Genomic DNA, 16,215 nt, shown 5'->3' on the forward strand with positions numbered 1-16,215 from the left:
TAAAGAACAAAATGATCTCTCTTACTACTCTGATTAAATATGATAACTGAATCCCATGAAAAGCCTTTTCAGGATAAATACTTGGAGTTCCCAATGAATGGATGTTAGGGGCATTTACATGGTTATTCAAGATGAAAGGTGTTGCTGAATGTCTGCCTATGTGGGTGTCCATGGCCGTGACTGCGTCTACCAAACACAGTGAAGTAAACTGGTATTAAAGAACTATGTACCACTATGTAGTCAATTTAGGCAGGCCTAATTTTGATGCTGTGTGCTAACCATCATAACTCCCCTTTTATAAATCCAGCTGAGTCACAGAGGAGGCAGGAAGTGTTTATTTTATACATGTCATTCCTGGATACTTCCCTTCAACAGTAAGTAGATGGTCAAATGCAGTACTTTGCATCACTGTCCATAAAAAGCAAAAGGAAGGAGCGAGGACTGAGCAGTTACCTTGCCCATAGCAAGCACCCACTGTGGGAACACCCTCAGGTAGGATTCTGTCAGGTAGAGACCCATGTGACATATGTGATGGCAATGGACTTCTCGTTTTACTCATTTACCCTGTGGTTGAAATTGCTTTCTCTTTACCATGCTACTCTAGAGAATTAGATTCAAACAGACATGAACCACCAAGAGATTTTTTTGCAAGCAATTTCATGACTGGTTTTCTTTATGTCATTTTTAGGAAATGAGCCCACCAAAATACGGATTTTTTTTTTCAAAAAATGACATTTATCCACAGGATTGGTTCATTTTTTATTTTTTAATGAACATTTAAGGTTCATATACAAAAGCTAACAGAGCAATAAGTCAATCATGAAATAAGTACAAGGAAACAAAATGAAAAATAACTCAATTACAATTTCTCACCACTGAAGCACTACGCGCTGGCTGCAGCAAGAGGTGGTCAATGTTTCAGCCAGTGAATGCATGGGCCAAATGCCAAGACTGTCATCACATCGCTTGTTAACACTTCCTTTTCTTTCTCTGATCAGTATTCAGTTGGGTGGGGAGGTGGGGGGGGCAGAGAAATGTTTCTTTTCAAAAAAAAAAAAGATTTTTAAAGGAGTTGATTTTTTTCCTTGGGGAAATAATTTATCTGTTAATCTAACATACCATATATTTCTGTTATTAAATTTATCTGCATAAATATTTGCCTAATCTATTTCTTAATGTAAGATCATGCAGTACTTTCTAATTTCAGAACAGTAAGAATTATCAAAGGCAATTAGTTTTGTACATAAATGCCCACAGTTTCCTTTTTAATGAAAAATGTGCTCTTTGTGATCTTTGTTTCTTGCAAGAGAGTTGGTCAAGTAATAATCATGGAGCATTTCCTAAAATATTTATTTGCTGGGAAAATTTGTATGAAATGACATTTGAAGTATAAAAAACATTGTTAGGTAACACTTGGAACAGTTAAAAATATACTTATCTTGTTTGTAAACTATCAGTGTAAGATACTGAGTGTCTGAGTGTCAGAGCCATTGTCTCCTGTTTTTCTAGAAAGTTGTTTGCTTTATTTATCAATGTGACATCTTTGAAACATCTGACGTTATATATAGAAACATCAAGGCAATATTATTTGTACATATTATTAAACATGCAAAAATTTCCTGAAAGATAGTGCCCGAATATGGAAAATCCCTCTGAGCTCAACCTCTCCTTGGTACCATTCTGCTGGAAGTATGGCTCTCTTGGGAGTTTGGGAGTGTGGTGGGTTATTTTGGAGAGGCAGCCCCTTTAATCACCGGTTCCCTATTCAAATATGTTGCCCAGTAAACTAAGTTGAAAGTGCCAAACAAGACTGGGAATACAATTCGGGACATTTTGTCAATCTTGCTGATGCTGTTGTAAGTCTTTTTGTTTTCAGAAGTCTTCTCTTCAGAAGGCTTTACTGAGGCTGAAGATGCATTTGAGGTCCCTGCAGGGGTCTGTTCCTTTGGGATGTTGGGGGGGTGGGTCATCTTCCCAGTAGTATAAGCATTTGTTGACTTATTTAATATGAGTTCCCGCTCCTTTTTCTGCAAAATATAATAAGATTGTAAGGGCATGACATTCGCAGGCAACTGTCAACTCATTTTTGAAGATTCGAAAGGTTTATCTCTCAAAAGAGAGATAGAGAAACATTAGCTTAGCTCTGGGGAGGGCAGTTCTCCACAGACTTCTAAGCCTACAACCCCACATGGCCAGTCTTGAATAAAAAATTCTAGAACAGGCAAAATAATTCATGGCAAAAAAAAAAATCAGAACAGTAGTTGTCTTTGTTGAGGTGGAGACTGGAAAGGCCTCTGTTGATTGGGAAGTGGCATGGTGAGCTTTCTGGAGTGCTAGTGATGGTCTCTATCTTGACAGGGATTTGTGTTACACAGGTGAACATGTTCAAAGCGCAGCAAATGTATCCTTAATATCTTTGTATTTTACACTATGCAAATTTTTCTTTGAAAGAATCAAATGGTAAACAAATACTGAACTGTAGTTAATGACATACATAAATTTATATGTATATAAATATATTTACTGGGAAATGTACTGTCCTTTAAAATTTACTTTGAAATGGATAAGAATATAAGATGGATTGAAGATGAGTGAATGCATGGATAGATAGATGACAGACAAACAGACAGCAGTGACACATGCATAATAAAATGTTCATAATAGAGAGATTTTCATTGTAAGATTCTTTAAACATTGCTGCCATTTTGCAAATGTACATGATAAAACACTGCAAAAATTCTGTTCCATTAATATAGTGCCATTAAGTAAAATTTACTTGAGAAAACACAGGAGAGTAAATTAAAAGAAACATATCAACCATTAAAACTGTGGAAAAGATAAGAAGTAGAAAGGAAACACATGCAGCAAGGAGCAAGAAGAAGCAAGTGAAAAGAGAGGTAGTGTAAATATGGAACCAGAGGCAAAGAGCATGGTGACCACCTGGGGACATGGTGAGGTAAGTCACAACAGTCCTGCGCCAGAGTAGGGACCCTCTGGGCCCCTCTTCAGAAATACTACAGCTCTTCCATATACCAATGATCATGTGTGCACCCACACTGTTCTGCCAGAGAAACTTTTTTTTTTTTAACTACCTTGAATGGCTCCCATTTCTTGGTGGGGCCAAGAAAAGAATAGACACTTTAGTAGACACTATTAATCTATCCTGGTAGTGCATGTTTTACTTGGGGAGATGAGCAACAGCACAGGATTCAGCACAGTCACAATGGCTGTAGTGTTCCTGGAGATGTGCCCTGGTCCCCTTTCCAGGATGACTTGCTGCCCAACTGCAGGAAGAGTGGCTGGAAGACATCCTCCAGCTCCAACTCCTTCAGGGTTGACTTCAACTTCTTCCTCTACTGAATGTTGCTCTAAACAAGGTCTGTTCTTTCACTGGTGTTCACCCTTAAAAAATACCCTGCACCCCAAACTCTTAGCTGGCATTTGCCTCTGGAGACCCAACATGTGACAATGGTGAACCTAGTCTATTTTTCAAGCTCTCTACTTCTAAGTAAAAGTCAGTTTATGTGAGTAGGCTAATACTATGTTTACTAATTCATGTGTACTACCCATGTCTAACAGTGTGACTTGCCCACCTGAATGCCTTTAGATGCCCTGATGCTTCAACTGCACAGCACCTTTCAGGCCTAAGGGGTAGGATACCCAGCACCACAGCCTTCTGGAGAACATGTAGTCTTGAAGTTGCACAAGACACTGAAGTGTGCTGCTTATTCTAAAAGATCAGTACTAATCTAGGACTAGGCAATCCATGTTAGCTTCAACTGTCCCTCTCCTTTCAGGTTTGGATCTATGGCAAGTAGTAACAACAGTGGAGTCAAGTGTGAAAGTGGTGGCTGACAAGGATGGTGAGCCTACATGACATTTTGGGGCTCTCCATTCATCCCTTTCTCTTAGACTCATAGATATGAGCCTGAGGCCTCAATTCCTGTAATAAGCTCCCATCTGCTTTCCTACTCAGACTTGGCTATCTCCAGTCCACTGTCACGTGGCCACCAAGACCCAGCCCTTAGTAATCATTTAATTTCTGGCAACACAGTGCTGGGTGTTGGGAAGTCTTCTCTCCCGATTCCATTCTTGTTCCTCCCCCCACAAACCTCCTCCATGGCTCCTTTTGTCTTCATCATCAAGTCCAGATGCTCTGTCAAGAATCCCCAGTCCGCTTCTACAAATGTTTTCCCAGGTCACCACCAATCATCCACTGTGGTCAGCTCACTCCTATTCCCCCACTTGGTCCCCAACCCCCAAAACACCCACTCCTGAAGTTGCTACTTGTCAAGGCCCTCCCTCCCATCCCTTCTCCCTTGAGAGGGCCCAGCATGGATCCCACTAGGCCTTCCTCCAACCGGGGAAGCTGGACTTGGAAATGGGTTTTCCATGACTGAAACTCTGGCATGGGAGGGGACTCCTGGGAAGGAGGAAGGAAATTGCTGTGTTAAATGAAAAAAGCAAGCATGAGGCCATCAGTGAGACAGAGCTGAATGTTCTCAACAAAAAGAGTGTCCTGGGTTGCCATTCCTGATTTGTGGCCCTGGCTGGGAGGTCAGGCCACACAATTCCAGTCTTCTGTAATACCTTCCGGGACTCCCTTCATGCTGAGTTCTCACGGACAGATTTTTTATTTTTAAGGACAGATTTTTACTTGAAGTCTACCCTGTTAACTTTGGCCTGCTCTTGTCTCAGAGGAAAGGCTTTACCTATTTGTTTAATGCATGGTATAATTAGCAGTTTATGCTGTGCTGTTTTATTTTCTGTTCCATAAATGTTATTCTCATCTCCCCCAAGGACATGGTTCAGCTTGGAATTCTGTGTAACCTCTTTTCTTCAACTATTCCTTAGATTTAGGCACCAATCATCCTCTAAATATCTGGCATTTAATTGCTTTGAACAGACTAATGCTTTCCACAATTACTGTGCATCATTTAAGTGAACCAAATCATCTTCTCAGTGGAACTGGGTATATTTTGAGGCTTCTAGGAGGTCACATTGCTCTCCTCACGTCTTTAGAGCCACCCTGCAGAAAATTTACTGCTTTGAAGTGACAAAAGAGTGAACAGAAGATGTATAATTCAAAACTGGACAAGTAATCACCGAACAGACAGGAGGTACTTTAGCAAAAATAATAGGCCTAAGTCTTCGCAAGCCCAAGCCATTCACACGACATCAGACCTTTTGCTTGATCGAAGCGGATGATTCAAAACAAAGTGGAAACAGGACCTCTTGCAATAAGACTTGATAGGGTCGGGTGCCTGGGTGGCTCAGCTGGTTAAGGGACTGCCTTTGGCTCAGCTCATGATCCTGGAATCCCGGGATCGAGTCCCGCATCGGGCTCCCTGCCCAGCAGGGAGTCTGCTTCTCCCTCTGACCCTCCCCCCTCTCATGCTCTCTCTCTCTCTTTCTCTCTCAAATAAATAAAATCTTAAAAAAAAAAAAAAGACTTGATAGGGTCCTTGAACATAAGGGAAGGGGTTATTTTTTCACTGGCGGGGTGGGGGGAGATAGGGAGGAGAAACACCTGTCTTGTATTTGATATTTTATATCAGGTACATTTTCTCTGGAGGAAGGGGGAAAATGAAGGGGGAAAATTTACCTTGACCTTGGCTGCTTCTGAGGCTTTTTTGCCATCCCAGGCCCAGCCTCTCTTTGTGAAATAGTTGACGGTAGCAAACTCGATCAGCGCGGAGAACACAAAAGCGTAGCACACAGCTATGAACCAGTCCATGGCTGTTGCATAAGCCACTTTGGGCAGAGAGTTCCGAGCACTGATGCTGAGAGTCGTCATGGTCAGCACCGTGGTCACCCCTGTGGTTGTTAGCAACGGGGCAGGGGCAAGGAGGGTCAGGCAGGGAGAATGGAAACAGGAATCAGTATTGGCACCCAGACCCTAGTATAATATCCTTGACCCTGACAGATGAAGACAGGAAAGGAACTGGTTACTTTTATCCCCAGACAGAACTTCCCTCTCTCCTGTTTTCCTAACATTTAACACATTCATAGCATATTTATTGCTTACTTGATTTATCTTATTAATTGGCTCCTTCCTCTAGAATATAAACTGAGGAGGGTAGGAAGTGGGTCTGATATATACACATACTTTGTGTCCCCATTGTCCCGAAACAAGCCCAGATGACAGCTCGTGTCCAGGAATGGTGTGTTGAATAGGTGGTATTCCTCTGTGGCAATGGGGCAATACCCAATTGAGAACAGGTAATGACATTCATGCGCCATCTAGTGAAGTGTTTCAATAAAATTTGCTTATGCACCCTGTGAGTACGGGGCTCAAGGCAAACTGAAGAGTCAGACTTGCTTTTACATGATTCACCCAACTTGCAGACTTCCAGGAACCGAGCAGCCAACTGCAATAGAAATACTCTGTCTGAATCTGGATCTCAGCACTTCACTCTCTCCAAGAGGGATCAGTGTCCCCTCAGAGCCCTTGTGCGAGGCACCTGTGGCTGTCTGCCTTGGCTTCTGTGGAAACTCTGCAATGACCATGCAACAAGGCCAGACTGTTGGAGGGGGACATCCAGGACTGGCAGATTATGAGCCATCTCTCTTAGTATCTACTAAGTGCCAGACTGATCTAAGCCACATTCTGGATGGGTGTCATTACCCCAATTCACAGACAACAAGCTTAAAGATTTAAAAATATTTAGCAATGTACTCCATTTCACTAGCTGGCAAATGAGAACCCATATTCGGACCCAGGTCTGCAGGACCCTTCACAGCCCATGCAGCTTCCACATGCTCTGTGCCCTCCTCCTTACCGCAGTTGTGTCTGCACGAGGGTGCACCTATGTGCATGGGGTGTGGGTGAAATACACTTGTTACAGGTTGAATTGTGTTCCCCCGAATCCACATGTTGAAGTCCTAAGCCCCATAATTTCAGAATGTAACCTTACTTGCAAATACAGCCTTTACGGAAGTAATCAAGTTAAAATGAGATTGTTAGGGCAGGCCCTGATCCAATATGACTAGTGCCACAGACACGCACACAGCGTGCGAAGACTGGAATTATCTGCCACAAGCCAAGGAGCTACCAGCTAGGAGAGAGGCCTGAAACAGAACCTTCCCTCACAGTCCTCAGAAGGAACCAGCTTTGCTGACCTCTTGATTTGGGGCCTGTAGCCTCCAGAACTGAGACAATTAATTTCCATTGTTTAAGCCACTCAGGGCGTGGTACTTTGTTATGGAGCCCTAGGAAATCAGTAGAGTACCCAGTACGTCATGTCACTGGTGGTCACAGCAGCTGAGTTTTCATCCAACATCACCCTTCAAAGGTATTTATATGTACCCACTGAGCATGGTACCATGCGTGGAATTAATGCTTAGTGAGAAATCAGTAGGCATCTTTGATTTTTCTTAGAAATCCACTTAATCATTGTGCTGGGGGAAAGTGTTCTGTGCATGAGCTTGAACAGGCTTCTCTCAACTTCTTGGGTCCTTTAACATCCCAACGTGCACTGGGAAGCTCCCAGAAGAAACAGAAACTAATATGCAGCATTCTTCAAACTAATTTTTTTTTCCTCTGCCCACCTGCTAATATTCCCCTGAAGAGCTGGGGAGCACTGCCTGGCCATGAACCAACCTCCACACCCCTCTGAAACATTCCTGAAGCTAGATGAAGCAAGGCAAGTGAAGCTGGCCATGTAGGTAGAAAGATGCTCTGACAGGAGTACTCCTGGGCCATCACTTAGAAACTCCCTGGGCTCTCAGCTCCCTACAACATAAAATGCAGGTCATGGTTTCCTTCTTCGCAATAGTAAGAGCTGAGGCATGAAGTGTTCCTTACAGTTTAGTAATATGTCAGCATCCATTACCACAACTGACCTGCAAAACTACCTTTAGTATTGCTACTCAAATGTGAGGAAGCAGAGCTGCAAGGTAAGAGTTAAATGCTCGGGCGCCTGGGTGGCTCAGTTGGTTAAGCGACTGCCTTCGGCTCAGGTCATGATCCTGGAGTCCCGGGATCGAGTCCCGCATTGGGCTCCCCGCTCGGCAGGGAGTCTGCTTCTCCCTCTGACCCTCCCCACTCTCATGTGCTCTCTCTCAAATAAATAAATAAAATCTTAAAAAAAAAAAAAAAGAAGAGTTAAATGCTCAACTATGTCTGCTCTGCCGAGGCACCTCCCGAACTAGATCTTGCTAAACCTAACGTATATCTTAGGGATGCCAAATGATGTTGTTCCAGATTCTTATCATATATATGTGTATATGTATATGTGCATATCTATGTATAATATATATGCATTATGTATATATATATATACAGATAGCCACATATTCATATCATATACCCCATAAATATGATGGTATATATGATATATAGATATGTAATTTATTATTACCATATAACATGTGATGGATTGAATGCCCCTTGGGAGTTCATTTTAAAGTGGCACTCACATTTCAAAGAAAACTGCCTGATAACCATACAAAGTGGTACTTTGGGAGAAGTGTGAAAACACTGTAGCAAAATCTCACATAAGACAGATTGCCGGCAATTTCAAATCTTAAAAAAAGGCTACCAGCAAAGGCTTTTGATCGTTGTTTCCATTGATCAAATAGACCATGCATCATTTTCTAAACCCTTGTTAGAGGGCCATCCTGAATCCTAATCCTTAACGTCGACTTCTTAACGAATTGGTCTGTTTTCCAGGTCATAGAACAGACAGTAGGCACTAGGAGTTCAGAGGCTGTTGTTTGGAGGTAGTTAGAAGCAGTCCCAAAACACCTGTGCAGGTCTGGCCTGGGGACACTCACCAAACACTGTCCTGGCAGGGACCGATTCTCTGTTCAGCCAAAAGGACACCTGTGACAAGATCACGGTCATTATGCAGGGAAGGTAGGTCTGGATGACAAAGTACCCGATCTTCCTCTTCAGATGGAAATGAGCCGTCATGATTGTGTATTCGCCTACAAATAAGCAAATTAATGCAGGATAACCACCTGTCCTGGAATCCTGCCTGTCACTCCTGCTCCTGGACCAGAGCTGGTCCTTCTCTCTACCTTCCCCTTGGAAAACTATTAGTTTGTATTGTTGGAGTAAAGGAGAGAATGGAGGATGCAGGGATTTCTTCACTGTCATTTTATAAGTAAGTCTTCTGAGCCACAGCCTCTGAAGAGCCTTTGTTGGTGGATGTTTTTCCTGGGGAAAATCAGATTTGTGTGTTTTCTTAATCCCTGGTCACAATCTGTGTCATTCTCTGCCCACCCCCTCGCTGCTACTGCCATCAGGATTTTAGGATTTAGCCTCTCCAGACAGAACTCAGGACATCACAGAGCCCTGTTGCAGGTGGAGAATTTTTCTCCCTATTTCCCAGCCAGGGAAGGCTGGAAGAAGCTAGGGGTGACCAGCCCCTGCTCCGTGCTCCCTGCCAGACCGAGGTGGAGGGTGAGCACCAGCAGCTGGAGGAGGCCACGGGCCCTGGCAGCCCCTCCCTCCCGCCGCCTACCAGGGAGATTGGGGCATTTCCTTGGCGATGCCCCAGTGCCTTCTCTGGATCTGCCTGGCAGTGTGGGAGGCCCGCGGGGACCTTCCGTTCATTGCTGAGAATGATGCTACCTTGATGGTGAACTGGTAAGGAGCTGAGATGGGCTGCAGTGGGAGGGTGTGTGAATGGCTGTCAGCTGGAGAGTCTCCAGGGCTAGAAATTTTTTTTTTTTTTTATTCAAGTATAGTTAACATACAATGTTATGTAAGTTTCAGGTATACAACATATTGATTCGGCAATTCTGTACATTACCCAGTGCTCACTGTGATAAGTGTAGCCACCGTCGATCACCATATAACATTATTACAATATGATTGACTGTTCCCTGTGCTGTACTGTTCATCTCTGTGACTGCGCTCTGGGGAGATGGGAAGGCTGCTTTGAGAAGCAGAGGCAGAGTTAAGCTGATCTGAGGACAAGAGTTCTTTCACTGAATTGCAACGAGTAGACGGTGTGGCCAGGTGGAACTGTGAAGTGGGGAGCAAGGGCGTGAGGCCCCCCGAAGCAGACCCGGTGGGAGCCGTCTATTCAGGGGGCGGTCTGCTGGAGACCAGTGTGGAGCACTGGGACGTCTGAGCCAGATAACACAGCTCCACGCTTGCTTTTGGAATCAGAGCCCAGAGCTCAGCACGGCCAGCTGTGGATGTGTCCCTGCCTTTTCTCACAGCTGGCCAGATGTCAGAGGCAGAGGGAACCTCATGCAGCAAAATATGCCCCCTTACAGAAAAAGAGAGCAAAGTTCTCAGCAGTGACTGCCACACACCAGCGGCGGCAGACCACGCTTTCCCCATAGTTCCGAGGTGGGTCGCAGCAGAGAGCGGCTGAGCTGGCTCTGTCACAGGGACAAAGAGAAGGAGGACGAGGTATTTCTGATGGCATGGACCAGACCTTTATCGCGATCCAATTTTGCATCTCCTTAACATCTGAGAAGAGGGGAAATGCCACTCTATTTCTCTGCAGTAGGGTTTGATATTACTCTCTTACTTAAAATGCTTTTACTGTTGTTCTTTTCATTCTGGTTTTTTGTTTTGTTTTTTGATTATAGTTGACACACAATGTGACACTAGTTTTGGGTGTACAACATAGTGATTCAACAAGTTTATGCGTTATGCTGTATTCGCCACAAGTGTAGCTACCATCTGTCCCAATACACCCCTATTACAGTATCATTGACTATACTCTTCATGCTGTGCCTTTGATTCCTATGACTTACTCATGCCTTCATAGGAAACCCCTACCTTCCACTCTCCTTCACCCATTTTGCCCATCCCTTCATCCCCTATCTCATTTGTTTTATTTTTGAGTTGAAGGTAACAATATCAGATAATGTTTTTTTAAAAAAGACCATCTTTTTAGAATGCAAAGAGGCAGAAACCCCATTTATACATTTTTAAAGAACCATATGAAACAATTCCTCCATTAGCATGGTGATTCTTTACCCCACACATCTGCCATGCCGCCTTTTCACTGTTCCCATAAGGTCAGGCTACCACCCTCCCAGTCCTGCCAGGCTCTCTCCCCTCTCCCCAGGATGCCCAGCACAAGGCCAGTGGGCAGGCTCTGGGAGCCTGTATGTAGAGGAGGCATGCACTTAACGTCCGTGAGCTTCCTGCCGGCTGTGAGGTTTGGCAGTGCGGACAAAGAGTGGTGCTGACCAGGGTACGTTTTGGGGCTTACAACTCATCCCCGCGACAAGGGCTCACACCATCCCTGCTACACTTTTCTTCTCTGCTGTGGAGATTCTCTGTGGCCCTGCAGTCTCCTCTTCTGCTAACAGCCAAGCCTCCTGACTGCTAAGGCTGGGCCTCCTGTGGCCAGGAGTCAACCGAGGACACACCTTGCAGTGCAGCAAGCAGAACACACTCTGTTCTTTTGGACATCTCACCCATTTTGCATTAGGTGAAGCCAGGTTGTGCTGGGCCTGTGGTACTCAGCCCAGGCGTATGCATGTGACAGCGAGAGCCCCTTCCTTCTTGGTGAGGCCTCAGCTGTTTCTATGCTGCTTGGTTGTGCTTTCCAAAATTCAACCCCTGGGAAATCTTAGAAATGTTCAAAACAGAAGTTAGGGGAGCGGGTAAACAGGAGCACCTGCAGGAAGCTGTCTCCCTTTCCTGCAGAGACTGCCGCCTCTGTGTCTCAGTGCCTGAAGCAGGAGCTGTGCTATACAAGCAGGTTCATGTGGCTTCCAGGCAGAGCATGCAATCACAGGCATGTGCTCACTCGAAGGCAGACACACCTGAGATTATACCTCCCACTGCCCTTAATACTACCAGCCACTGCAGCTGGTGCCTCCCTGTGCCACTGCAGGGACTGCGACCCAAACTGGAGGGCTCCTTGTGGCCAGTACTGCACAATGACAGCCATGCCCCAGACTGCTAAGCAGAACTGAGGTGAGCCTGAGGGGCATCCTCCCCACAAACATGCCACAGGAGCCCTGAGCTCTCCCAGGGTGCAGCCTTCTGCATTCACTTGGGTCTCACCTGTGCTGGTGCTGATGTTCTCGGTGCCCACCGTCTGCCCCATCAAGTGGTACTGGTTCAGCCTGGAGCCATCTTCTGCCACCACCACTGACTTAGTGGTGCCATTGGTCCAGACATAGACAACTTCGGAATTAGGATATGCATCTGTATTGGGAGGGGCAGAAGGTGTTATAAACGTGGAATTATTTTCAGCCTGGCATAACCAAAGATGTTTGTAAAAGTAGCAAGAGAGATGATTGGAAGGTCAAAGTTAAAGGACCTGAAGAATGCACAGGGTGGTCAGACCAGGGCAGATGTCACCACTGTTCAGGTCCTTCTCATTTCTAAATATCTGAGTGGTCAGCAATCAGTGCCTGGTGCTTCCTAGTATGTATTTTGTCTGTAGGGTACACTATTGCATGGACTGAGACGACAGTGCTGGGGGCTCTCCCAGCTCTGTGGTCTTGGGCAAGTCACTTATGCTCTGTGCCTCAGTTCTTCCATCTGTAAAATGGGGCGGTAGCAGCAGCTACTTCTTCGGGCTCCTGCTATCATGATACAAGCTCTTTAATGACCTCATGCACAGAGCGCATGAGCAGCACCTGAGTGCGTGAGCTATGATAAACGTTCCACTTTTGCAACTGGTACTGCTTGTCCTATTGTCCAATGCTGTCTTTGTGGGAGGGTGGCATGGTAGATAAGACTTCCTCCCCCTGGTATCATGCCTGTGACTGTTACCTTATATGGCAAATAGCACTGTACAGATGGAGTTAAGGCTATGGGCCTTTGAATCAGAAGATTATCCTGGATTATCCCGGTACACCCAATATAATCACTTGAGCCCTTCAAAACAGAGAACTTTCTCCAGCTGGAGCCAGTCAGAGACCCAGCTCAGAGAGATCTGAGGCTTGAAGTCGTTGACCATCAGGAAGATGGAGGAAGGGGCCACAGAGTGTGAGCAGCTTCTAGAGGGTGAGAATGATCCTCCCAAGTGACAGCTAGCAGGAAACAGGGACTTCAAACCTACAGCCCCACAGAACTGAATCCTGCCAACAACCTGAATGAAGCTAGAAGTAGATTTCACCGCCAGAAAGAAATGCAGCCCTGCCAACACTATAACTCTGGCCAAAGGGACCCAGCACAGAGACATCAGTGTATTCTGACCAAAGAACTCTAAGACAATAAGGGTATTGTTTTCTTTTTTCTTTTTTCCAGCTTTATTGAGATATAATTGACATGTAACATTGTGTAAGCTTAAGTTGTACAATGTGTACAATTGTGAAATGATTACCACAATAAGGTTAGTTACACATGTATTGCTTTAAACTGCTAAATTTGTGATAACTTGTCATGGAGCAATAGAAAACTAGAACAGGTAGATGGAGAACAAACAAAGACATAAAACATGTAACAGGTGTGTTAATGCTGTAGAGAACTACACACAATTTTAAATGGTGATGGCTGGGAAGGCCTAACTTAGGAGACCCAAGAAATGTTCAGGAGCTGGCCACGTGGCTGTCAGGAGGACGAGCATCTGAGGAATGGGTGCTACAAAGATCCTGAGGCGGGAGTGTTCCTGCAATGCCTGAGAAGCCAGGCAGGCACTGTGGCTGGACAGGGCAGAGGGGAGAGGGCAGAGGAAAAGACCAGATAAAACGGTGCCTCAAGGCCATTTTAAGCCCTCTGATTTTTGCTCTGAGCTAGTCAGAAAACACAGAGGTGGGGGTGAGGGGTTAAGCAAATAAGTGACATATGCTAACTTACGCTTTAAAAAGGATCTGTCTGGCTGAGATGGGGGAATAGAATGGAGGTGGGAACCAGACAGAAACGGCAGACTGCTGAGGGCGGTATTAAAATAATCCAGGTGGAAGATGATAGTGGTGGGCAGGGGCAAAAAGAGGAGAAATTAGGGATACATGTTAAAGGAAAGGGTCATCCAGTCGCTAACGAATCACGTGAGGTGTGAGAGGGAGAAGGTGGCCGGGCTGGGCATCTGGACAGGTCATTTGCACGTAGGAGGATGGCAAAGATTCTGGAAGGACCTGGCTTTGGTGAAAAGGCAACAGCACCATTGCCAATGTGTCAGAGTTGAGACCTTCACGGGCTTTACTTAGGGACGCTGAGTGGACAGTTATACAAGTTAGTTCATGGGAATGGTCCTGGGTGAAGATGTGACTTTTCCCGTCACCAGCATATGGATGTCAACTGAAGCAGAGGCTGGTGAGATCACCTGAGGAGTGCTGGTGGAGAAAAGGAGAGGGCGGAGCATGCCTTCCTAGGGTGCTGCAGGGTCTAGAGTTTGAGAAGCTGAGGGGAGAACAGCAAAGCCACTGGACCAGCAGGCACTGCGTGGGAGGGCACAGGGAATGTGCTGTCCGGGAGGCCTGTGTTACAGGCTTCAGATGATGGCTCAGGATTGGCTCCAGGACCTAGCAGGATCTGGCCACCTCGGCAAGAGCAGTTGGCTTTGAAGAACTGACAGGCTTATTTGTTCCAGATGTCTCTTGAGGACCCTGGAGGTAAACCAGCACACCTGCCCCGTAATCAAGTCCACGAGTCTGAACAGATGCCACATCCAACCACTCTGACACCTTTCGAACAAAGCTGTATGCTTGCTCCTAGCTACTTAAACAGAGCACGACCCTCACTCCAGGTTGAAAGGAACCATGCATCCTCCCAGGTGAGGAATCTGTAGATGTCTCAGGAGATGAGGGATCAGCTGCAGAGGTCTGCTGCCCCTGCGGCAGGGGAGGCCTCCCTAAGTAGGACAACATGCCCCGCAACTCTCCACCAGGAGGGGCTAGCTCACTGCACCGTGAAGGACCCCTAGAGCAGTTAGGCTGAACCAGCAAAACTATCCACTTAGATCAGAGATCTTAACAGATAGAAGCCAGGAGAATGGTCTCAGGAATGACCAAGAGTCCTACTAAAAAGTGTGGATGTTTCTTTGCTAATGTACATCACTACCTTTATTCTTCATTTATGTGCAAAAGAGTACCTGTAACAGTTGAAAAATAATAAAATCAGCATGTATGTTGAAACACTGAGCTTAATACAGAGGAAAACAGCAGAAGCTTCAAAACCCTCTGTGCACGACTCACTGAAAGCTCACCTCCTCTCTACAAGGTGGTATTCTGAATTTTATGATAACCACTGCATTGTTTGCTTTGTGGTTTTACTTTCTGGGCAGAACTCACTGAACGAAGCTTTTTTCTTTTTGGATTTGCCTATGTTTTCTTTGTGAAATCTGTTCATGTTTTTACCCATTTGATTCATGTTTCCTTTATATATTCTGATACATTTTGTTCTATGTGTTACACATATCTTCAAATTTGTGGCTATTTCACTGTGTTGATGGCTTTTTTTTCTTTTTTGATAAACATTAGTTTTAGTCAAATTTATCCATCTTTTCATCACTCTGCATCTTATTTAAGTGTGAGGTCACACTATATTACACGTGCATTATCGAAGTTTTAATGCGTCATCCTTCACCCTTAGGGCCTTAATCACCAGGAGGTGATTGTATTTATATATATCTTCCAAACAAAAGGCATCCAATGGCATTTTCTCCATGTGGTTTTCTATGTTGCCACCGACCTCATCAAGCCATCTCTCCCACCCACTCACTTGCAGACTTTGCTCTGCCAAGTAGGGTTTCCATCATGCACAGGTCTTCTCTTTGCTGGATCTTTTGCTCTGCTCCCTTTTTCTGTTCTGTTCAGAAGATGCCAATAGCTAGAATGGTCAGGTCCCCCTCTTTTCTTCTTCAGGGGGCCCTGGCTATTCTTGGTCCCCTGATCACCCAGATACATGTCGGAATCGGCTTCCTTAAAAATACTCTGATGAGATTTATATTGGAACTGAACTGGATCTATATATTATAGATTATATATGGGAAGACATGACATCTTTTGGTATTGCATCTTTTTCATCATGGACATGATGTATCTCTCCACGTACTTAGGTCTTCGTAGTGAAAGTGCCTGACAATAAGCTTTTTTTATTGTAATGTAAGCACCTGATGTTAAGCTTTTGATTTCGGAGGCACTCCCTTCAAAGACATCCCTCTTGATCACACTGCCAGCTACACAACTAAATAAAGAGCCAGGCCGCCCCGCCCATGAGGTTCCCCTTTTAGAAAGCTTGGGGTGACCTAGATAGCTGGCCACTGGAGTCACCCACTTTTCCCTTCTTGTGCCCTAATTCTTGCTCTTATGTTTTAAATTTGACAATGATAAAGAGTGAAA

The 16,215-nt window shown here is 45.0% G+C and overlaps 1 protein-coding gene across 2 annotated transcripts in view; it reads right to left on the reverse strand.

Moving 5' to 3' along the window:
* Positions 1–1,046: 1,046 nt before the first annotated feature.
* GABRA5 (gamma-aminobutyric acid type A receptor subunit alpha5) overlaps positions 1,047–16,215 on the reverse strand; it is an 85,332-nt gene continuing 70,163 nt past the window's right edge. Inside the window, exons 6-9 of one of the 2 annotated variants that reach the window (XM_035023934.1) lie at positions 11,990–12,133; positions 8,779–8,931; positions 5,606–5,817; positions 1,047–2,027 (exon numbers count right to left, since the gene is read on the reverse strand). In XM_035023934.1, coding sequence (XP_034879825.1) covers positions 1,725–2,027; positions 5,606–5,817; positions 8,779–8,931; positions 11,990–12,133 — 812 coding nt within the window. In that variant the 3' untranslated portion in view covers positions 1,047–1,724. The remainder of the gene's footprint in view (positions 2,028–5,605; positions 5,818–8,778; positions 8,932–11,989; positions 12,134–16,215) is intronic. The other variant, XM_035023935.1, reaches the window with a different exon arrangement.

This window comes from Mirounga leonina, unplaced genomic scaffold, assembly GCF_011800145.1.
Source record: "Mirounga leonina isolate KUSES-001 unplaced genomic scaffold, KU_Mleo_1.0 Mir_178, whole genome shotgun sequence".
NCBI classification, from domain to species: Eukaryota; Metazoa; Chordata; class Mammalia; order Carnivora; family Phocidae; genus Mirounga; species Mirounga leonina.